Genomic DNA, 17,809 nt, shown 5'->3' with positions numbered 1-17,809 from the left:
CACTGACACAAGGAGCCGTTGGTGACAGCGTAACCCAACGCACATGTGTACCACCCGGCATCCATGCAGCCCTCGTCCTTCCTTCCTGTGTACCATCCACCCCTCCACTTCCTCCTTCAGCCTCTCTTCCTCTCTGACTCCTTCTTCCTCATCACACCTCACTCACTCCCACCTCCTCCTTGGCCTGCAGTCAATCTTCCTCCCCTCACTCTCCCTCTCACTTCACACTCTCCCATCCTTGTCCCGCTTCTTCCCCAAAACCAACTAGTCCCTCCCTTCTCTCCTGCCTCTCCCTCCCTTCTGCCCTTCCAGCCCTCCCTCTCCCTCCTTTCTCCCCGCTTCTCACTCTCCATCCCCAAAACCCGCCACTCCCCTTCCTCCTCCCTCTCTTCCTGCCCAAAACCACTCCCTTCTTTCACTTCTTCCCTTCCTCCCCTCCCTCTCCATCTCCAAAACCCACCTCTCCCTCCCTTCTCCCCTTCCTCCCTCCTTCTCCCTCCCTTCTCTTTTCTCTCCCCTTCTCCAAAACCTGCCCTTCCCCTCCCTCTTCCTCCCCCTTCTCCCTACTCAAAACCAGCACCCCTCCCCACCTTCCCCTTCCTTCCCTCCCTTCCTCCTCTCCCTTTTCCTCTCCTTCCTCAAAACTCAACCCCCGCTGCAGTCTGTCCCTTCCTCATCCTTCCTCTCCCTCTCCTTCCTGAAACCCTCCCCTTCCACCCACCCGCTTAAAACTGCTTAAAACCTCCCTTAAAACCTTCCTCACTCTCCCTCTCCCACCCCTTCCTCAAAACCCACCCTCCATTCTCCGTCTTCACTCCTCCTCCCCACTCCACCCTTCCCCATCCTCCTCCTTCCAATCTCCCTCTCTACTCCTCTCCCATTTCCCAACCCTTCTCCCACTTTGTCCACTCCCCTCCCCTTCCCCCTTCTTTCTTTCTTCCGTACTACCCTGTCCTCTGACTGGCTTTCTTCCCATCCACTCCAATCCTTCCTTACTGCCGTCCCTCCCTCCACTCTTCTACACAACCACCTCCCCTCCCTCGCTCTCCCTCCTCGGTGATACTCACAGTAGACGGTGAGGCTCCGCCTCTGGGAGCCGCTGGAGACGGGATTCCTCACCACACACGTGTACTGCCCGGTGTCCGTGCGCACCACCTGCCGGATGCTCATCTCACTGCCCGCCACTCGCACCCGGCTCGAGTTGACCAGGGGCCGTTCGTCCTTAAGCCACGAGAAGGAGATGCGAGTGCCAGTGAGAACTGAACAGGAGTGGGAGAAATTGGCCGTACCCTCCAGGATTCCGCTCCGGGGCCTGGTCAGGGTAACCCCTGTCACCGGCTCTGTGGGAGAGACACAGTTAGTGGGACTCATTGGGGGACAGTTGGAGGGGAAGGTTAAAGGGACGGGGTGTGTCACCCCATCACCGGCTCTGTGGGGGAGACACACAGAGTTAGTGGGACTCATTGCGGAGAGGAGAAGGTTAAAAAGACAGAGCTTGTTTATAAACAGGCAATATGTAGTAAAGAGAAGCTGTTGATAGGGCAAAATTGCAATTAATAGGATGAGTTGCAATGTAAGAGGCAGACAAAATCGAAAAGAGTGAATACTGAACAAAAGGTATAATAATTGAATGTGCACAATATACGGATTAAGGTAAGTGAAATTGCAGCACTGTTACAGATCGGCAGGTATGTTGTAGGCATCATTGAATCAAGGCTGAAAGAAGATTATAGCTGGGAGTTTAATATCTAAGGATACACATTGTATCAAAATGACAGGCAGGAAGGCAGAAGGGGCTGTTTGCTCTGTTGGTAAAAAATGAAATCAAATCATTAGAAGGAGGTGACATAGGATCAGAAAGTGTTGAATCATTGTGGACAGAGCTAAGGAATTGCAAGAGCAAAAAGGCCCATAAACAATGTCAAGGATGTGGTCTAAATATTACTAAGGGAGATAGAAAATGCACGACAAAAAGGCAACGTTACAATAGTTATGGGGGGTGACAATATGCAGGTAGATTGGAAAAATCAGGTCGGTGCTGGATTCCAGGAGGGGAGAATTTCTAGATGGCTATGAGACACGGTTGAGCCCACCAGGGGATCAGCTTATTCTGGATTGGACACTGTGCAATGTACCAGAATTGATTACAGAGCTTAAGGTGAAAGAACCCCTCAGGGAAAGTTGTCAAAATATGATCAATTTCACCCTGAAATTTGAGGAGAAGAGGAAGCTAAAGTCAAACGTATCAGTATTACAGTGGAGTAAAGAGAATTACAGAGGCATGAAAGAGGAGTTGGCCTGAAAAGAACACTGGCAGGGATGATGGCAGAGCAACAATAGCTGGAATTTCTGAAAGCAATTCAGAAGGCATAGGATATATACATCCCAAAGAGGAAGACTTATTCTATAGGAAAGATGACACCACCGTGGCAAACAAGAGAAGTTAAAGCCAACATAAAAACCAAAGGGAGTAAAAATTTGTGGGAAGTGAGAGGACTGGGCAGCTTTTAAGATCTCACAGAAAACAACTATAAAAGTCATTAAGAAGATAATAGTGAGCCAATAATATTAAAGAGGATACCGAAAGTTTCTTCAGATATATAAAGTGTAAAAGAGAGGCAAGAGCAGATATCGGATCGCTGGAAAACAATGCTGGAGAGGTAGCAATGGTGGACAAACTTAATAAGTATTTTGCATCAGTCTTCACTGTGGAAGACATTAGCTGTATGGTGTATGTTCAGTTATCAGACGGCATGAAGGGTGTGAAGTTAGAGAGAAGGTTCTTGGGAAACTGAAAGGTCTGAAGGTAGATAAGTCATCTGGACATAATGGTGTACACCCCAGAGTTCTGAAAGAGGTGGCAGAAGAGATCATGGAGGCATTAGTAATGATCTTTCAAGAATCTCTAGATTCTGAAATTGCTCCAGTAGACTGGAAAATTACAAATGTCACTCCACTCTTCAAGGTGGGAGAGAGGCAGAAGAAAGGAAACTATAGGCCAGTTAGTTTGACCTCAGTGGTTGGGAAGATGTTGGAGTCAGTTATTTAGGATGAGATCTCAGGCTTCTTGGAGGCACATGATAAAATAGGCAGCAGTTAGCATGGTTCCTCAAGGCAAAATCTTGCCTGACAAATCTGTTGGAGTTCTTTGAAGAAATAACAGGCAAGATTGACAAAGGAGAATTGGTTGAATTTTATACTTGGATTTTCAAAAGGCCTTTGACAAGGTGCCACACATGAGGCTGCTTAACAAGCTACGAGCCCATGATATTTCAGGAAAGATTCTAGCATAGGTAAAGCAGTGGCTGATTGGCAGGAGGCAAAGAGTGGGAATAAATAAAGCTTTTTCTGGTTAGCTGATAGTGACTAGCAATGTTCCACAGGGGTCTGTGTTGGGACCGATTCTTTTTACATTATATGTCAATGATTTGGCTGATGGAATTGATGGCTTTGCTGCAGTATGCAGATGATGTGATGATAGGTGGAGAGGCAGGTAGTTTTGAGGAAGTAGAGAGTCTACATAAGTACTTAGACAGATTAGGAGCATGGGCAAAGAAATGACGGATGGAATACAGTGACGAGAAGTTTAAGGTCATGCACTTTGGTAGAAGAATGGAGAAAAAATGCAAAAAACTAAGGTGAAAAGGAAATTGGGACTCCTTGTGCAGGATTCCCTAAAGGTTAATTTGCAGGGTTAGCGTGAGTGTGTGGTGAGTAAGGCAAATGTAGTATTAGCATTCATTTCAAGAGGACTAGAATGTAAAAGCAAGGATGTAATGTTGAGACTTTATAAAGCACAGGTGAGGTCTCAATTGGAGTATTGTGAGCAGTTTTGGACCCCTTATCTTAGAAAGGATGTGCTGAGACTGGAAAGGGTTCAAAGGAGGTTCATGAAAATGATTGTAGGATAGAATGGCCTATATTTACTGGAATTCAGAAGAATAAGGGGAGACCTCATTGAAACCTATTGATTGGTGAAAGGTCTTGGTAGAGTGGATATGGAGAGGGCACAGCTGCAGATTAGAGGAGATGAGGAGGAATTTCTTCAGCCAGTGCGTGGTAAATCTGTGGAGTTCTTTGCCGCAGGTAGCTATAGAGGTAAGTCTGAATGTATGTTTAAGGCAGATATTGAAAGATTCTTGATTGGTCATGGCATGAAGGGATATGGGGAGAAAGCAGGAGATTGGGGCTGAGAGGAAAATTGGATCAGACATGGTGAAATGGTGGAGAAAACACAATGGGCCTAATGGCCCAATTCTCTTCCTGTATCTTATGGTCCAAAGGGTCAGAGTGTGTCACCCCTGTCACCGGCTCTGTGGAGGAGACAGACAGTGGGTCATTGGGGAGGAGGGGGGAGGAGAAGGAGGAGGAGGGAAAAGGGTCAGAGCGTGTTACCCCTGTCACTGGCTCTGTGGAGGAGACAGACAGTGGGTCATTGTGGAGGAGGAGGAGGGAGAGGGAAAAGGGTCAGAGTGTGTCACCGCCATCACCGACTCTGTGGAGGAGACAGACAGTGGGTCATTGGGGAGGAGGGGGAGGGAAAATGGTCAGAGTGTGTCACCCCCATCACCGGCTCTGTGGAGGAGACAGACAGTGGGTCATTGGGGAAGAGTGGGAGGAGGAGGAGGGAGAGGGAAAATGGTCAGAGTGTGTCACCCTCATCACCGGCTCTGTGGAGGAGACAGACAGTGGGTCATTGGGGAAGAGTGGGAGGAGGAGGAGGGAGAGGGAAAAGGGTCAGAGTGTGTCACCGCCATCACCGACTCTGTGGAGGAGACAGACAGTGGGTCATTGGGGAGGAGGGGGAGGGAAAATGGTCAGAGTGTGTCACCCCCATCACCGGCTCTGTGGAGGAGACAGACTGTGGGTCATTCGGGAAGAGGGGGAGGGAGAGGGAAAAGGGTCAGAGTGTGTCACCCCCATCACTGGCTCTGTGGAGGAGACAGACAGTGGGTCATTGTGGAGGAGGAGGAGGGAGAGGGAAAAGGGTCAGAGTGTGTCACCCCTGTCACCGGCTCTGTGGAGGAGACAGACAGTGGGTCATTCGGGAAGAGGGTCAGAGTGTGTCACCCCCATCACCGGCTCTGTGGAGGAGACAGACTGTGGGTCATTCGGGAAGAGGGGGAGGGAGAGGGAAAAGGGTCAGAGTGTGTCACCCCCATCACTGGCTTTGTGGAGGAGACAGACAGTGGGTCATTGGGGAAGAAGGGGAGGGAGAGGGAAAAGGGTCAGAGTGTGTCACCCCTGTCACCGGCTCTGTGGAGGAGACAGACAGTGGGTCGTTGTGGAAGGGGTGGGGAGGAGGAGGAGGGAGAGGGAAAAGGGTCAGAGTGTGTCACCCCCATCACCGGCTCTGTGGAGGAGACAGACAGTGGGTCGTTGTGGAAGAGGGAGAGGGAAAATGGTCAGAGTGTGTCACCCTCATCACCGGCTTTGTGGAGGAGACAGACAGTGGGTCATTGGGGAAGAAGGGGAGGGAGAGGGAAAAGGGACAGAGTGTGTCACCCCTGTCACCGGCTCTGTGGAGGAGACAGACAGTGGGTCATTGTGGAAGGGGTGGGGAGGAGGAGGAGGGAGAGGGAAAAGGGTCAGAGTGTGTCACCGCCATCACCGACTCTGTGGAGGAGACAGACAGTGGGTCATTCAGGAAGAGGAGGAGGGAGAGGGAAAAGGGTCAGAGTGTGTCACCCCTGTCACTGACTCTGTGGAGGAGACAGACAGTGGGTCATTGGGGAAGAGTGGGAGGAGGAGGAGGGAGAGGGAAAATGGTCAGAGTGTGTCACCCTCATCACCGGCTCTGTGGAGGAGACAGACAGTGGGTCATTCAGGAAGAGGAGGAGGGAGAGGGAAAAGGGTCAGAGTGTGTCACCCCTGTCACTGACTCTGTGGAGGAGACAGACAGTGGGTCATTGGGGAAGAGTGGGAGGAGGAGGAGGGAGAGGGAAAATGGTCAGAGTGTGTCACCCTCATCACCGGCTCTGTGGAGGAGACAGACAGTGGGTCATTGGGGAAGAGTGGGAGGAGGAGGAGGGAGAGGGAAAAGGGTCAGAGTGTGTCACCCTCATCACCGGCTCTGTGGAGGAGACAGACAGTGGGTCATTGGGGAAGAGTGGGAGGAGGAGGAGGGAGAGGGAAAAGGGTCAGAGTGTGTCACCCTCATCACCGGCTTTGTGGAGGAGACAGACAGTGGGTCACTGGGGAAGAAGGGGGGGGAGAGGGAAAAGGGACGGAGTGTGTCACCCCTGTCACCGGCACTGTGGAGGAGACAGACAGTGGGTCGTTGTGGAAGGGGTGGGGAGGAGGACGAGGGAGAGGGAAAAGGGTCAGAGTGTGTCACCCCCATCACCGGTTCTATGGAGGAGACAGACAGTGGGTCATTGGGGAAGAGGGGGGAGGAGGAGGGGGGAGGGGGAAAAGGGACAGAATGTGTAACCCCCGTCACCGGCTTTCTGGGGAAGACACAAACAATCACTGGGACTTATCGGTGGATGGGTGGGTTGGAGAGGAAGAGCAGTACGAGGGAGATCTGGAGGGAATAGGGAGAGGCAGAGGCCTGGAGTGAGCAGAGAGGCAGATGGCAGAGAGATTGTTAAAGGGAATGGGTAAGGGGGAAGGGGGAGGGTGAAGACTGGGGGGCCAGATTGAGTGCAGGAAAGAGTGTGAAGGCTGGGCAGAGGGTGAATCGAGGGAGAGGCCATGTTATCCCTCTCCAGGTCTTTGGGAGAAGATAGTCTGACCTGTTGGATGGGGGAATGCATAGGAGAGTGGCTGAACAGGGGATGGAGAGGAGGGACCCACATCCTGTGGGGGTATTAAGAAAGGTGGGGAGCAGGGGGAAAACAGTGAGTGAGTGGATTGGGTGGTGAGGAGGCAGCTGAGAAGGCAAAGGGGAGAGTGGAGGTCAGTGAGGATGCAGAGGGAGGGATGAGGTAGAGAGTTGGGAGCAATGGAAGATAAGGGGGAAGGTGTATGATAAGGAGGGGGAGAGGATTGTGGTGGGTAGGGGGAGAAACAGAGGGAGACGTGGGCCCAGAGTGATGAGATGGGGAGGGCAGGGGCAAGAGGAGAGTGGAAAGACAGAGGAATTGTGGGGGGTGGGGGACGGGTGCTAGTGATGAGGTGGCGGAGAAGAGGGGTCTGAATCATGGAAGAAGAGTGGGAGGGTGCAGACTGAGAACGGCAGTAATCTGGTGTTTTGTCTGAGGACTCACCGTAAACCAAGAGGTTGATGGTCAGAATGTTGGTGGTGACTCCCTGCCCACTGTTTGGTTCCACCTTGACTGAGTAGTTGCCTTCGTCGGCCAGGGTGGTGGAGCTGATGGTGAGGGAGCCATTGGGCAGCAGACTCACTCTGTCCGTGTACCGAGTCCCAGCCTTGATGAAGAGCTGCCCATTGATCTGGGTGAGGATGGTGCCGCCCGTGGGTTCCTGCCATTCCACGATGAAAAGCTGGGAGGTGGTGGAGATGGGGAGTGTGGTATTCCAGCCGACTCCCGTCTGCACCGGATTTTCCCCCACCGTCACCTCGACTGGCATTCCCATCACACCAGGGAATGGCCAGGGAACTGTAGACACAGAGAACCTCCTCACCGTCTGGAACAGCACTGACCTCACAGTCTCCCACTGACCAACCGACCCATCACGCTGGCTACAGTCTCACCCAGATCGTAGACAACCAGTGACAGGGGTCCCTTTGGAACCAGGGCGGAGAGCAGTACAGACCCTTGTGTCAGCATCCCATCATCGCTCCGATTCTCCTACAACCCTCATTACAGCACAGGAATGGGTCCTTTAGTTCATCTAGTTGGTCCAAACTAATTAAACTCATCCTTTCTGCCTACACAGTGTGTCCATATCCCTCCAATCTCTGCACAGGATTGTGTCTGCCTCACAGCCTCTTAAACACCTCCATTGAATCGGCCTCCAATACCACCCCTGGCAGCACATTCCAGTCACCCAACACTCTCTGTGTAAAAAGCAAATTTGTCCTGCATATCTCCTCTGAACTTTCTCCCTCTTCCTGTAAATACATACCCTCTGGTATTAGACATTTCCTCCCAGGAAGAAAAGTTATTGGCGCTCTTTATCTCTGCCTCTCATAATCTTATAAACCTCCACCAGAGCTCCCCTCGACCTCTAGCGCTCTAGAGAGAAAAAAAATACAGCCAACCTCTCCTTATAGCTCGTACCCTCTAATCCAGGAATCCTGGTGAACTTCTGTATCCTCTCGAAAGTCCCCACACCCTTCCTATAAAGGCGAGACTGTAATTCTCCAGATGTGGCCTGACCAGTTTGACAAAGCTACAACATAGCTTTCTGACTCTTGAACACAGTGCGTTGACTCATAAGAATAAACATTCCATACGTATTCTTTACCAAATGCAAATATCCTATCTGACTTCTAGTGTGAAAGAAACAACCTGCCCAAAACAGGCCCGTCGACCCACCAAGGTGGTGCTGGTGAAGCTACTTGCCGGTGGCAAACTAAACAGAGAAAACAACTAAATACCTTATTAATCACACTTTCTTCTGGTAAACAACCACTGCAATCAATAGCCTGTAACCTCTCTTTCGGTTATTCTGAACTGCCTGCACGATCTGGCATTTTTGTGGTGTGAACAGAAGTCTCGAAGGCGCTGTACGGTTGCGGCACGGAGACCAGAATCGAGGAGATTCAATGTGGCAGAACCGAGGCGAGGCAGAGCCTGGGCCTGGGCCCGAGAGGGAGGCAAGACCCCATGTTTAAACAAGTTAAGCGCCTGGCCAAATTGGAATGTCAGATAAATGCCGAATTGAGGCCCGACAGCGCATCATAACGATAGGGCCTGGGTCTGAGAGCAAGGTTTGACTCTATATTTGGACGATTTAGGGACTGGGCCCTGATTGAAATGGTCCGGGTATCGGGGCCGGAGGCGAGGTATAGGCCAGTTCATCTCACTGCTCCGCACCGTTTACTCAGCTCTGCACTTAAGTGAATCTGTGATCTGCTCTTCAGTCGGCTGCAGCAAAGACTGGCTTCATGTCTGAGGATGGGCTCACTTTCATAAACTTTCATTTCATTCTCAATGCTATTTGTTCCCTTTCATTGTTAGCGCAATTTGTTTTTTCTCTCATCATGTTGGGTGTTTGATAGTCTTTTTTTTAATGGGTTCTATTGAGTTGCTTGGGTTTATAGCTGGATGTAAGGAGATGAACCTCAAAGTTGTTTAAAGCACACAAGCTTTAATAACAAATGTACTTTGAACTTTGAAGTCCACACATTTGCATTATCCCATGTTACTCTCCCCACATTCTGGCCCAGTGGGTAGACCCTAAATCTGCCAGCTTCAAACCAGATGTCTGGTGCTCTTTGTGTGTGTGTGTGTCTATAGTTTCCATGTTCGATCTCTGATTACGTGGTTTTCCACTGGGGTTTCCAGTTTGCTCACACATCCCAACGACATGCAGGATCAGTGAATTAATCAGCTGCTGTGGACTGCCGCTCCCCTGTCTGTCCCAACACATGATTTTTCCAACAGAGGATTCCAAACATCTTCAGCCCTCAGAGAAGAGGGATCCCTCCCCATCTCCATCCGGACTGGGTGACCTCTGATTCTGAAGCCCTTGCCCCAGACCATAATAAGCATTTCATCTGGTTGGGATGGCAACTGCTCTTCCTGTGATCACAAGAAACTGCTGAGAGCTCAGCACATCATGGGAACTAGTCTCAGTCTCCTCTCTGTCTACACTTCCCACTGCCTCAGTAATGCAGCTAGCATGAACAAACTGCCCCCCCCCACCACCCCAGACCTTCTCTCTTCTCCTCTCTGCCAATGAGACAGAAGGCAGAAAGGCCCACCACCAGGCTCAAAGACTGCTTCTACCCCACTGTTACTGTCCTACCGTCCTAGGGCAGTTTGATGGACTCTTGACCTCACAATCTACCTCACATCTTGGCCTTTGCACCTATTGTCTGCCTTCACTGTACTTTCTCTGGAACTGTAACAATCTATTCTGCATTCTGTTTTCTTTGTTGTATGGGATGATCTTTCTAGACAGTGCACAAACTGAAGTACGAGTGACATTAATAAATTAGTGACCCTGTGCCAACTTACCAATGAGGAGGACCAGCCACAACAGCATCTGCTGAGGTGCCATGGATGAATTCCTCACCTTGCACTTCTTCCACAGAGATCTGTAACCAAGGTAGGTTGTCAAGGAATGGTACAGCAGAGAAACAGGCCATTCAGCCCATCACATCCATCCTGACCGGTGGGCGCCCCATCCTATTAATCCCATCTCCTAGCACATGGCCTTGGTCCCTCACCCATTCCAGTGGGTGTTCAGGGACATCATGGTGTCCCAACTACACCAACTCTCCCCAGCAGTGTGTATCAGTTAGTTACTCTTCTGTGGTACCACTCTGACACCCTTGAATCTCTCTACTGTCCACCTGTGCAGCCTACCCCTTTGTATCTTTATGCACCTCAGTCACGTCCCCTTCCTAACCCCGTCTTCTATTGAGGGAACATTACCAGCCTCTCCCAGCTCTCACTGGAATCCTCTTCCACATCATTTCCAGTGCAGTGACCCTCTTCCGTAGTGCAATGGTCAGAAATGCACGGACTACCCCAGCTGTGGACTGAACAACGTTGTTTAAAATTGGAGCATAACCCTCCCTGCCCCCTGCTCTTGCCTTGCCCCAACTAATGATGACCCCAGACATTCTCTCTTCTCCCCACTCACATCAGAAAAAGCCTGAAAGCTCCAACCACAGGCTAAATGGCAGTTTCTGTCTTGAGATTATCAGACGCTTGGATGCACCCCTTGTACAATGAGATGGATCCTTAACCTCACAATCTATCTCGTTATGATCTTCCATTTAATTGTTTACCTGTGATGCACTTTCTCTGTAACTGTTACACCTTTGTTCTACATTCTGTTATTGTTTTGCACTATGTAATGATCTCATCTATATGACTTGTATCCAAGACAAGCTTTTCACCACGTCTCATTACACGTGACAATAACAAACCAAGACAAGTAGCAGTGCCCCATGTGCTGCCTTAATCATTATCTACCTGTTCTATCCTTGAACATGACCATAAGTCCATAAGATGCAGGAACAGAATTGAGCCATTTGGCCCATCACGTTGGCTCCACCATTTCATCATGGCTGATCCCTTTTCCCTCTCAGCCTCAATCACCTAGCTTCTTGCTCTATCTCTTCATGCCCTGACAAATCAAGAATCGATCAACTTCTGCCTTAATTATACCCAAATACTTGGCCTCCACAGCCTCCTGTGACAACAAATTCCGTAGATTCATCTCACTAAAGAAATTCTTCCTCATCTCTATGCTAAAAAGTCACCCTTCTATTTTAAGGCTGTGTCCTCTGGTCTTAGACTCCCCCACCATATGAAACATCCTCTCCATATCCACTGTATCTTTTTCAATATTTTTATTAATTACTTGCATAGACGAATACAAAATACATTATGATATTATGGAAACAGAAACAAGATTGAAATGCCCCGTAACTATGTATAGTAAATTAACCATGATATTGAAAAGGTATATTTTAATCTAACCTAAAGCAAAATCAAAACCCCATAACAAAACAGAAAAAAAGAGAGAAAAAAAACAGCTGTTTGGTTAGAAGAGAAGGAAAAAAATCTCTGACATATAGTCGTAAATTCAAACATATAATCTCCATCATCATTGCTGAACAAGTCGAAGATTGTGAAAGTAATTCCAAAAAGGTCCCCATAATGTGAAAATATCTTGCCTAGGTATAGAAATAGAACACCTAATCTTCTCTAGATTTAAACATGACATAACATCAATCAACCAATGGGCATGAGTAGGCGGAGCGAAAATTTTCCATTTAAGCAACAAAACTCTTCTGGCTAAAAGAGAAGTAAAAGCCAAGATATGCAAATCATTCGGCGTAAGAGTAAAATTATTTCCTCTCACAATGCCAAACAAGGCAATCAGAGGGTTGGGTTTAAAATTCATGCCCTGACTAATCAAGAATCGATCAACTTCTGCTTTAATTATACCCAAATACTTGGCCTCCACAGCCTCCTGTGACAACAAATTCCACAGATTAATCTCACTAAGGAAATTCTTCCTCATCTAAAAGGTCACCCATCTATTTTAAGGCTGTGTCCTCTGGTCTTAGGCTCCCCACCATACGGACCATCCCCTCCACATCCACTGTTTCAAGGCCATGCAACATTTGATAGGTTTTAATGATGTAACTCCTCATTGTTCAGAATTCCAGTGAGTACAGGCCCAGAGCCATCAAATGATCTTTATATGACAAGCCATTTAATCCTGGAATCAATTTCTGAACATCCTGTGAATGCTCTCCAGAGTCAGTGCATCCTTTCTAAGATAAGGGGCCCAAAACTTCTCTCAATACTACAAGTGAGGCCTCATCAGTGCCTTATAAAGCCTCAACATTACATTCTTGCTTTCATTTTCTAGTCCTCTCAAAATGAGTGCTAACATTGCACTTGCTTTCCTCATCACCAATTCAACTTGCAATTTAACCTTCAGGGAATCCTGCACAAGGACTCTCAAGTCACTTTGCACCACAATTTTTTTGTAATTTTCTCTCCAGTTAGAAAATATTCTACCCTTTTATTTCTTCTACCGAAGTGCATGACTATACACTTCCTGACACAAGTTACACAAAAGTGACTGTTCCCCAGCACTGAGAGTGACCCAAGCATTCATGGTGTGTGTCCAAGCCTCAGCGATACATGACCTCATGTTCATCAGGATTAATCTCCATCTGTTAGCTATCTGGCCCACACACAGACATCTCTTGGCATCCTCTGGACAACTCCACCAGTCTTTGAGCCACCTCAGTGAAGATGGACCATCCAACAGGTCGAGGAACTCATTGTGAATGGGAGGTGTTGCCTGACTGGGAGACCACACAATGTGGATGGGGGTCAACATACCTGGGGGTCTTCACATGGGACCATTCAGTAGGGAGTTAATGATTGGGGGGTGGGGGGGAGGTTGGTGCAGAATGTTTCTACAGCAGATGGGAGGAGGTGTGTGTGGAAATGGGAGCAGGTATTTAGCCACTGTTCAATAACAGAGTGAGCTCCGATGTAAGGTCCAATCTGGGACCTTGGGTCCCAACACCCAGAGAGACTGGCAATGTAACCAGTGGCCAAAAGTTGGTCGTATCACATCTAGTTTACTGTGAGCAGTTTTGGGCTCCTTATCTAACAAAGGATGTGCTGGTATTGGAGAGTGTCCAGAGGAGGTTCACAAGAGTGAAGGGGTTAGTGTATGAGAAGCATTTGACTCTGGGCTTGTACTTGCTGGAGTTTAGAAGAATGGGGGTGCGGGGGGGTGCGGAATTTCAATAAAATCTATCGAATATTGAAAAGCCTAGACAGAAAGGATGTGGAGAGGATGCTTCCAAAAGGTGGGGAGCCTGGGACCAGAGGACACAACCTCAGAACAGAAGGAAGTCCCTTTAGAACAGAGATGAAGAGGAATTTCTTTAGCCAATGTGTAGTGAATCTGTGGACAACTGTGGAAGACAACTCTGCGGGTATTTAAGACGGTGGTTAATAGGATCTTGATTTGTCAGGGCATCAAGGTTTACAGGCAGAAGGTAGGAAAATAGGGTTGAAAAGGATAATAAATCAGCCATGATAGTATGATGGAGCAGACTCGATGGGCCAAATGGCCTAATTCTGCTCCTATGTCTAATGCTGGGAGACTGAACACAGGGAGTGGGCTGGAGGGTGTGTGGTGCTGCAGTTAACCAACACAATGGTCACACCACATCCTGAGGATTCAAAAAGTGAGGACCACATCAGGAACAATCCAAACAGTCAGAGAGACCACATCTGGAGCATTCTGAACAAAGAGACCACATCTGGAGCATTCTGAACAGTCAGATAGACCACATCGGGAGCACCGCGAATAGTCAGAGAGACCTCATCTGGAGCAATCCAAACAGAGAGATCACACCTGGAGCACTGCGAGTAGTCAGAGAGACTACTCTCTACAGTCAGAGAGACCATATCTGGAGCATTCCCAACAATCAGAAGCAATCCCAACAGGGAGACCACATCTGGAGTACTCCAAACAGTCAGAGAGACCACATCAGGAGCATTCCCAACAGCCAGAGAGATCACATCTGGAGCACTCTGAATAGTCAGAGAGACCACATCAGGAGTACTCCGAACAGTCACATAGACCACATCGGGAACAATCTGAAGAGAGATCCCACCTGGAGCATTCCAAACAGTCAGATAGATCACATCTAGAGCATTCCAAACAGTCAGATAGACCACATCTGGAGTACTCTGCATAGTCAGAGAGACCAAATTGGAGCACTGTGGACTGTATTTAAGCACAGTTGTTAATCCATTAAGAGCGGTTCAGAAATGGTTTATTGACTTATCCTCGGATAGGATGGGATGTCTATGGAAAAGGTCAAACCAGTTGGGTTTGTAGCCATGGGTTTGAGTGGATGGAGAGGGGATGTTCGTGAGGGCTCTGTGCAATATGCGTGGGGATAGAAATTCCTGGAATGAACAAGGATCACTGTGTAGAAACAGACCAGCCTGATTGCAATGAATTCCACAAATTCATCTCCCTCGGGCTAAAAAATTCCTCGTCAACACACACAAAATGCTAGAGGAACTCAGCAGGTCAGGTAGCATCTAAGGAAAGGAATGGAGTCAACATTTTCATGCTGAGATCCTTCATCGGGACTGGAAATGAAGGGGGAAGAAGACAGAATAAGAATGTGGGGGGAGGGGAGGAAGAAGTACAAGGTGGCAGGTGATTGGTGAAACCGGGAGTGGGGAGGGGTGAAGTAAAGAGCTGGGAAGTTGATTGGTGAAAGAGATAAATGGCTGGAGAAGGGGGAATCTGATAGGACAGGATAGAAGACCATGGAAGAAAGGGAAGGAGAAGGAGCACCAGAGGGAGGTGATGGGCAGATAAGAAGAGAAGTTTTGAAAGTGGGCTGACAAGTCGAATGGGAATTGGAAGTAGAGCTGAAATGGGTGGCCACCAAGAGATTTCTCTTTTTCTAGCGGATGGAGAGCGTAGGTGCTCGGTGAAGCGGTCTCCCAATCTACGTCCAGTCTCAGTGATATACAGGAAGCCACACGTGGAGCACCAGATACAATAGACTCGCAGGTGAAGTGTCACCTCACCTGTTAGGGGCCCTGAATGGAAGAGAGGGTGGAGTTGTAGGGGCAGGTGAGGAACATGTTCCGCTTGCAAGGATTAGTTCCAGGAGGGAGATCAGTGGGGAGGGATGAATGGACAAGGGAGTGCATAGGGAGTGATCCCTGTGGAAAGTGGAAAGTGTGGCGGGGGTGGGGGGGTGGTTTGTTGAGGGGGAAGATGTGCTTTGTGGTGGGATCCTGTTGGAGATGTTGAAAGTTTTGGAGAATTATGTGCCGGATGCAGAGAGTTTCTGGGCCTTGGGAGGATGAACAGTGATCTCACTGCTACACACTATCATGAGGCAGAGATAACGTCTCACACGACAACCAAGTGATCACCTCTGTGTAATACAGAGAGAATACAGAGTACTATCGCACAGCTACAGGCCTTTGAGGCCAACGGATCTGTGCTGTTCATGACAACACTATAACTAATCTCCTCTGCTGTACAGAGAACATAGATCAGCAGAGTATAGGCTGTTTGGGCCATGATGTTGTGCTGACCTTTTAACCTACTCCAAGATCAATCTAACCCTACCTTCCTACACAGCCACCATTTTTCTTTCATCCATGTGTCTGCCTAAGAATCTCTCAAATGTCCTTAATCTACCTGTGTCTATCAGCAACCCTGGCAGCACGATCCTCACACCCACCACTCTGTAAAAATCTACCCTGGACACCCCCTAAACCTTCCTCCACTCATCTAAAAAGGATGTCTTGTGGTGACAGCCACTACTGCCCTGCAAAACCAGTCTTGGGGCATTCTATCGATGCCTCTTATCATTTTGAACACCTCTAGCAAATCATCTTTCATCCTCCTTCATTCCCAAGAGAAAAGTCCCAGCTCACTCAACCTATTCTCATAAAACGCACTCTCCAATCCAGGCAGCATCCTGGCAAATCTCCTCAGCACCACATCCTTCCCATAATGCAGCAACTAGAATTGTACATAATATCCCAAGTGTCGTCTCACCAGGGCTTTATGGAGTTGTGACATTAACTCACAGCTCCTGAATTAAATCCCTGATTAATGAAGGCCAAGTTAACACTCATTCACTGAACATTAGAGAAAACCCTGGTACACTCAATATTTCCTCATGGGACATGGTCCATATCCCTCCTTTCCATGTGTCTGTCAAAAAACTCTTAAACACGTCTACCACATCTGCCTCCACTATCACCCCTGGCAGTGCATTGCAGACAACACACACAAAACGTTGGAGGAAATCAGCAGGCCAGGCAGGAGTCGACATTTTCAGGCCAAGACCCTTCATCAGGACTGGAAAGATAGAGGGAAGATGCCAGAATAAGACGATGAGGAGAGTTGGCACATGCTGGCTGAGACCAGGTGAGCAGGAAGTTCGGTGGGTGGGGGTAAAGGGAATAATGTGAGAAGCTGGGAGGTGGTAGGTGGATAAAGTAAAGAGCTGGAGAAGAACAAATCTGAAAGGAGAGAACAGTGGACCATGGGAGAAAGGGAAGGAGGAAGGGCACCAAAGTGCGGGGTGGGAGGTGTTTGGTCAAATGAGGAGGAAAAAGAGTGGGACAGAATCCAGACTGGAGAATGGAAAAGGCGAGGGTTAGGGGGAGAAATTACCGAAAGTTGGAGAAATCAATATTCGTGCCGTCAGGCTGGAGACAACCTAAACGGACTATGAGGTGCTGACGAGACTTGGAATTAAAATGGGTGGCTACCAGGAGATCCCACTTGCAGGTGGAGTGAAGGTGCTCGACAAAATGCTCCCCCAGTCTACGAGAGCCAGGCACCCATCCCTCTCTATCCTGCAAAACGTGCCTCGCATATATCTCCTCAAAACTTTTCCCCATATCACCATGATTGAATATTTATACTTCACATAATTTTATAGAATCTCATTTCAACCATGGCCTTTCAACCATGATTGAATGTTTATGCTTCACGTAGTTTGATAAATCTCTATCAGGTCTCCACACAGCTTCCAGTGCCCCAGAAAAAAACAACACAAGATTGTCCAACCACTTGTTATACAGTAGCTCAGACCCACTGATCCAGGCAGCATCCTGGTGAATCTTTTCTGTACCCTCTCTACAACCCACTCACCCGTCCTGTAGGCGGCAGTGGCTCCTCCTGTCGACCTGTATCTGCTTTCCTGGAGACCAGAGGGAAAGGGAGAGCCCAGTTTCTGATCCACGGTCAGAATTGGGGTTCTGTCCAGATATGGTGCTGGAAGCTGGGAATGTTCTGTCATCCACTGTTGGCTGATGACGGGAGAATGTCAGTCCTGAGCAGTGTGCGAGAATCTGCCCCAATTGGGCAGTGAATCCAGGGTCTGTAACCCAGCACTGTGCTGTGGCGACGTTCAGGATGGCCCTGGGACAAGCGAGGATATGGCACACCTACACAAACCGGTTCCACTGGAAATACAACGTGACCTCCCCTTAAAGAGACACCAACCAGAGCATGAAGGAGGGTGATGTGGGCAAGAGGGCGAGGCCAATGAGCCCATCAAACAGGCCCTTCTTATTCTGCACTGGCCATCCAGTGCCCAATCCTGCTGATTACCACTGGGTCATAGAGTCATACAAAGACATCGATAAGTACAGCACAAAAACAGGCCCTTTGGCATACC

General features: G+C 48.7%; 1 protein-coding gene across 1 annotated transcript in view; it reads right to left on the bottom strand.

Moving 5' to 3' along the window:
* The window catches only part of LOC134350879 (carcinoembryonic antigen-related cell adhesion molecule 20-like), a 32,747-nt gene extending 15,175 nt beyond the window's left edge, over positions 1–17,572 (bottom strand). Inside the window, exons 1-4 of the mRNA XM_063056669.1 lie at positions 17,281–17,572; positions 10,095–10,174; positions 7,212–7,565; positions 1,068–1,340 (exon numbers count right to left, since the gene is read on the bottom strand). Of these exons, the coding sequence (XP_062912739.1) occupies positions 1,068–1,340; positions 7,212–7,565; positions 10,095–10,137 (670 nt within the window). The 5' untranslated portion in view covers positions 10,138–10,174; positions 17,281–17,572. The remainder of the gene's footprint in view (positions 1–1,067; positions 1,341–7,211; positions 7,566–10,094; positions 10,175–17,280) is intronic.
* Between the last annotated feature and the right edge of the window lie 237 nt (positions 17,573–17,809).

The sequence above is a fragment of the Mobula hypostoma genome, chromosome 8 (genome assembly GCF_963921235.1).
Source record: "Mobula hypostoma chromosome 8, sMobHyp1.1, whole genome shotgun sequence".
NCBI classification, from domain to species: Eukaryota; Metazoa; Chordata; class Chondrichthyes; order Myliobatiformes; family Myliobatidae; genus Mobula; species Mobula hypostoma.
This window is presented reverse-complemented; position numbering and strand designations above follow the sequence as displayed.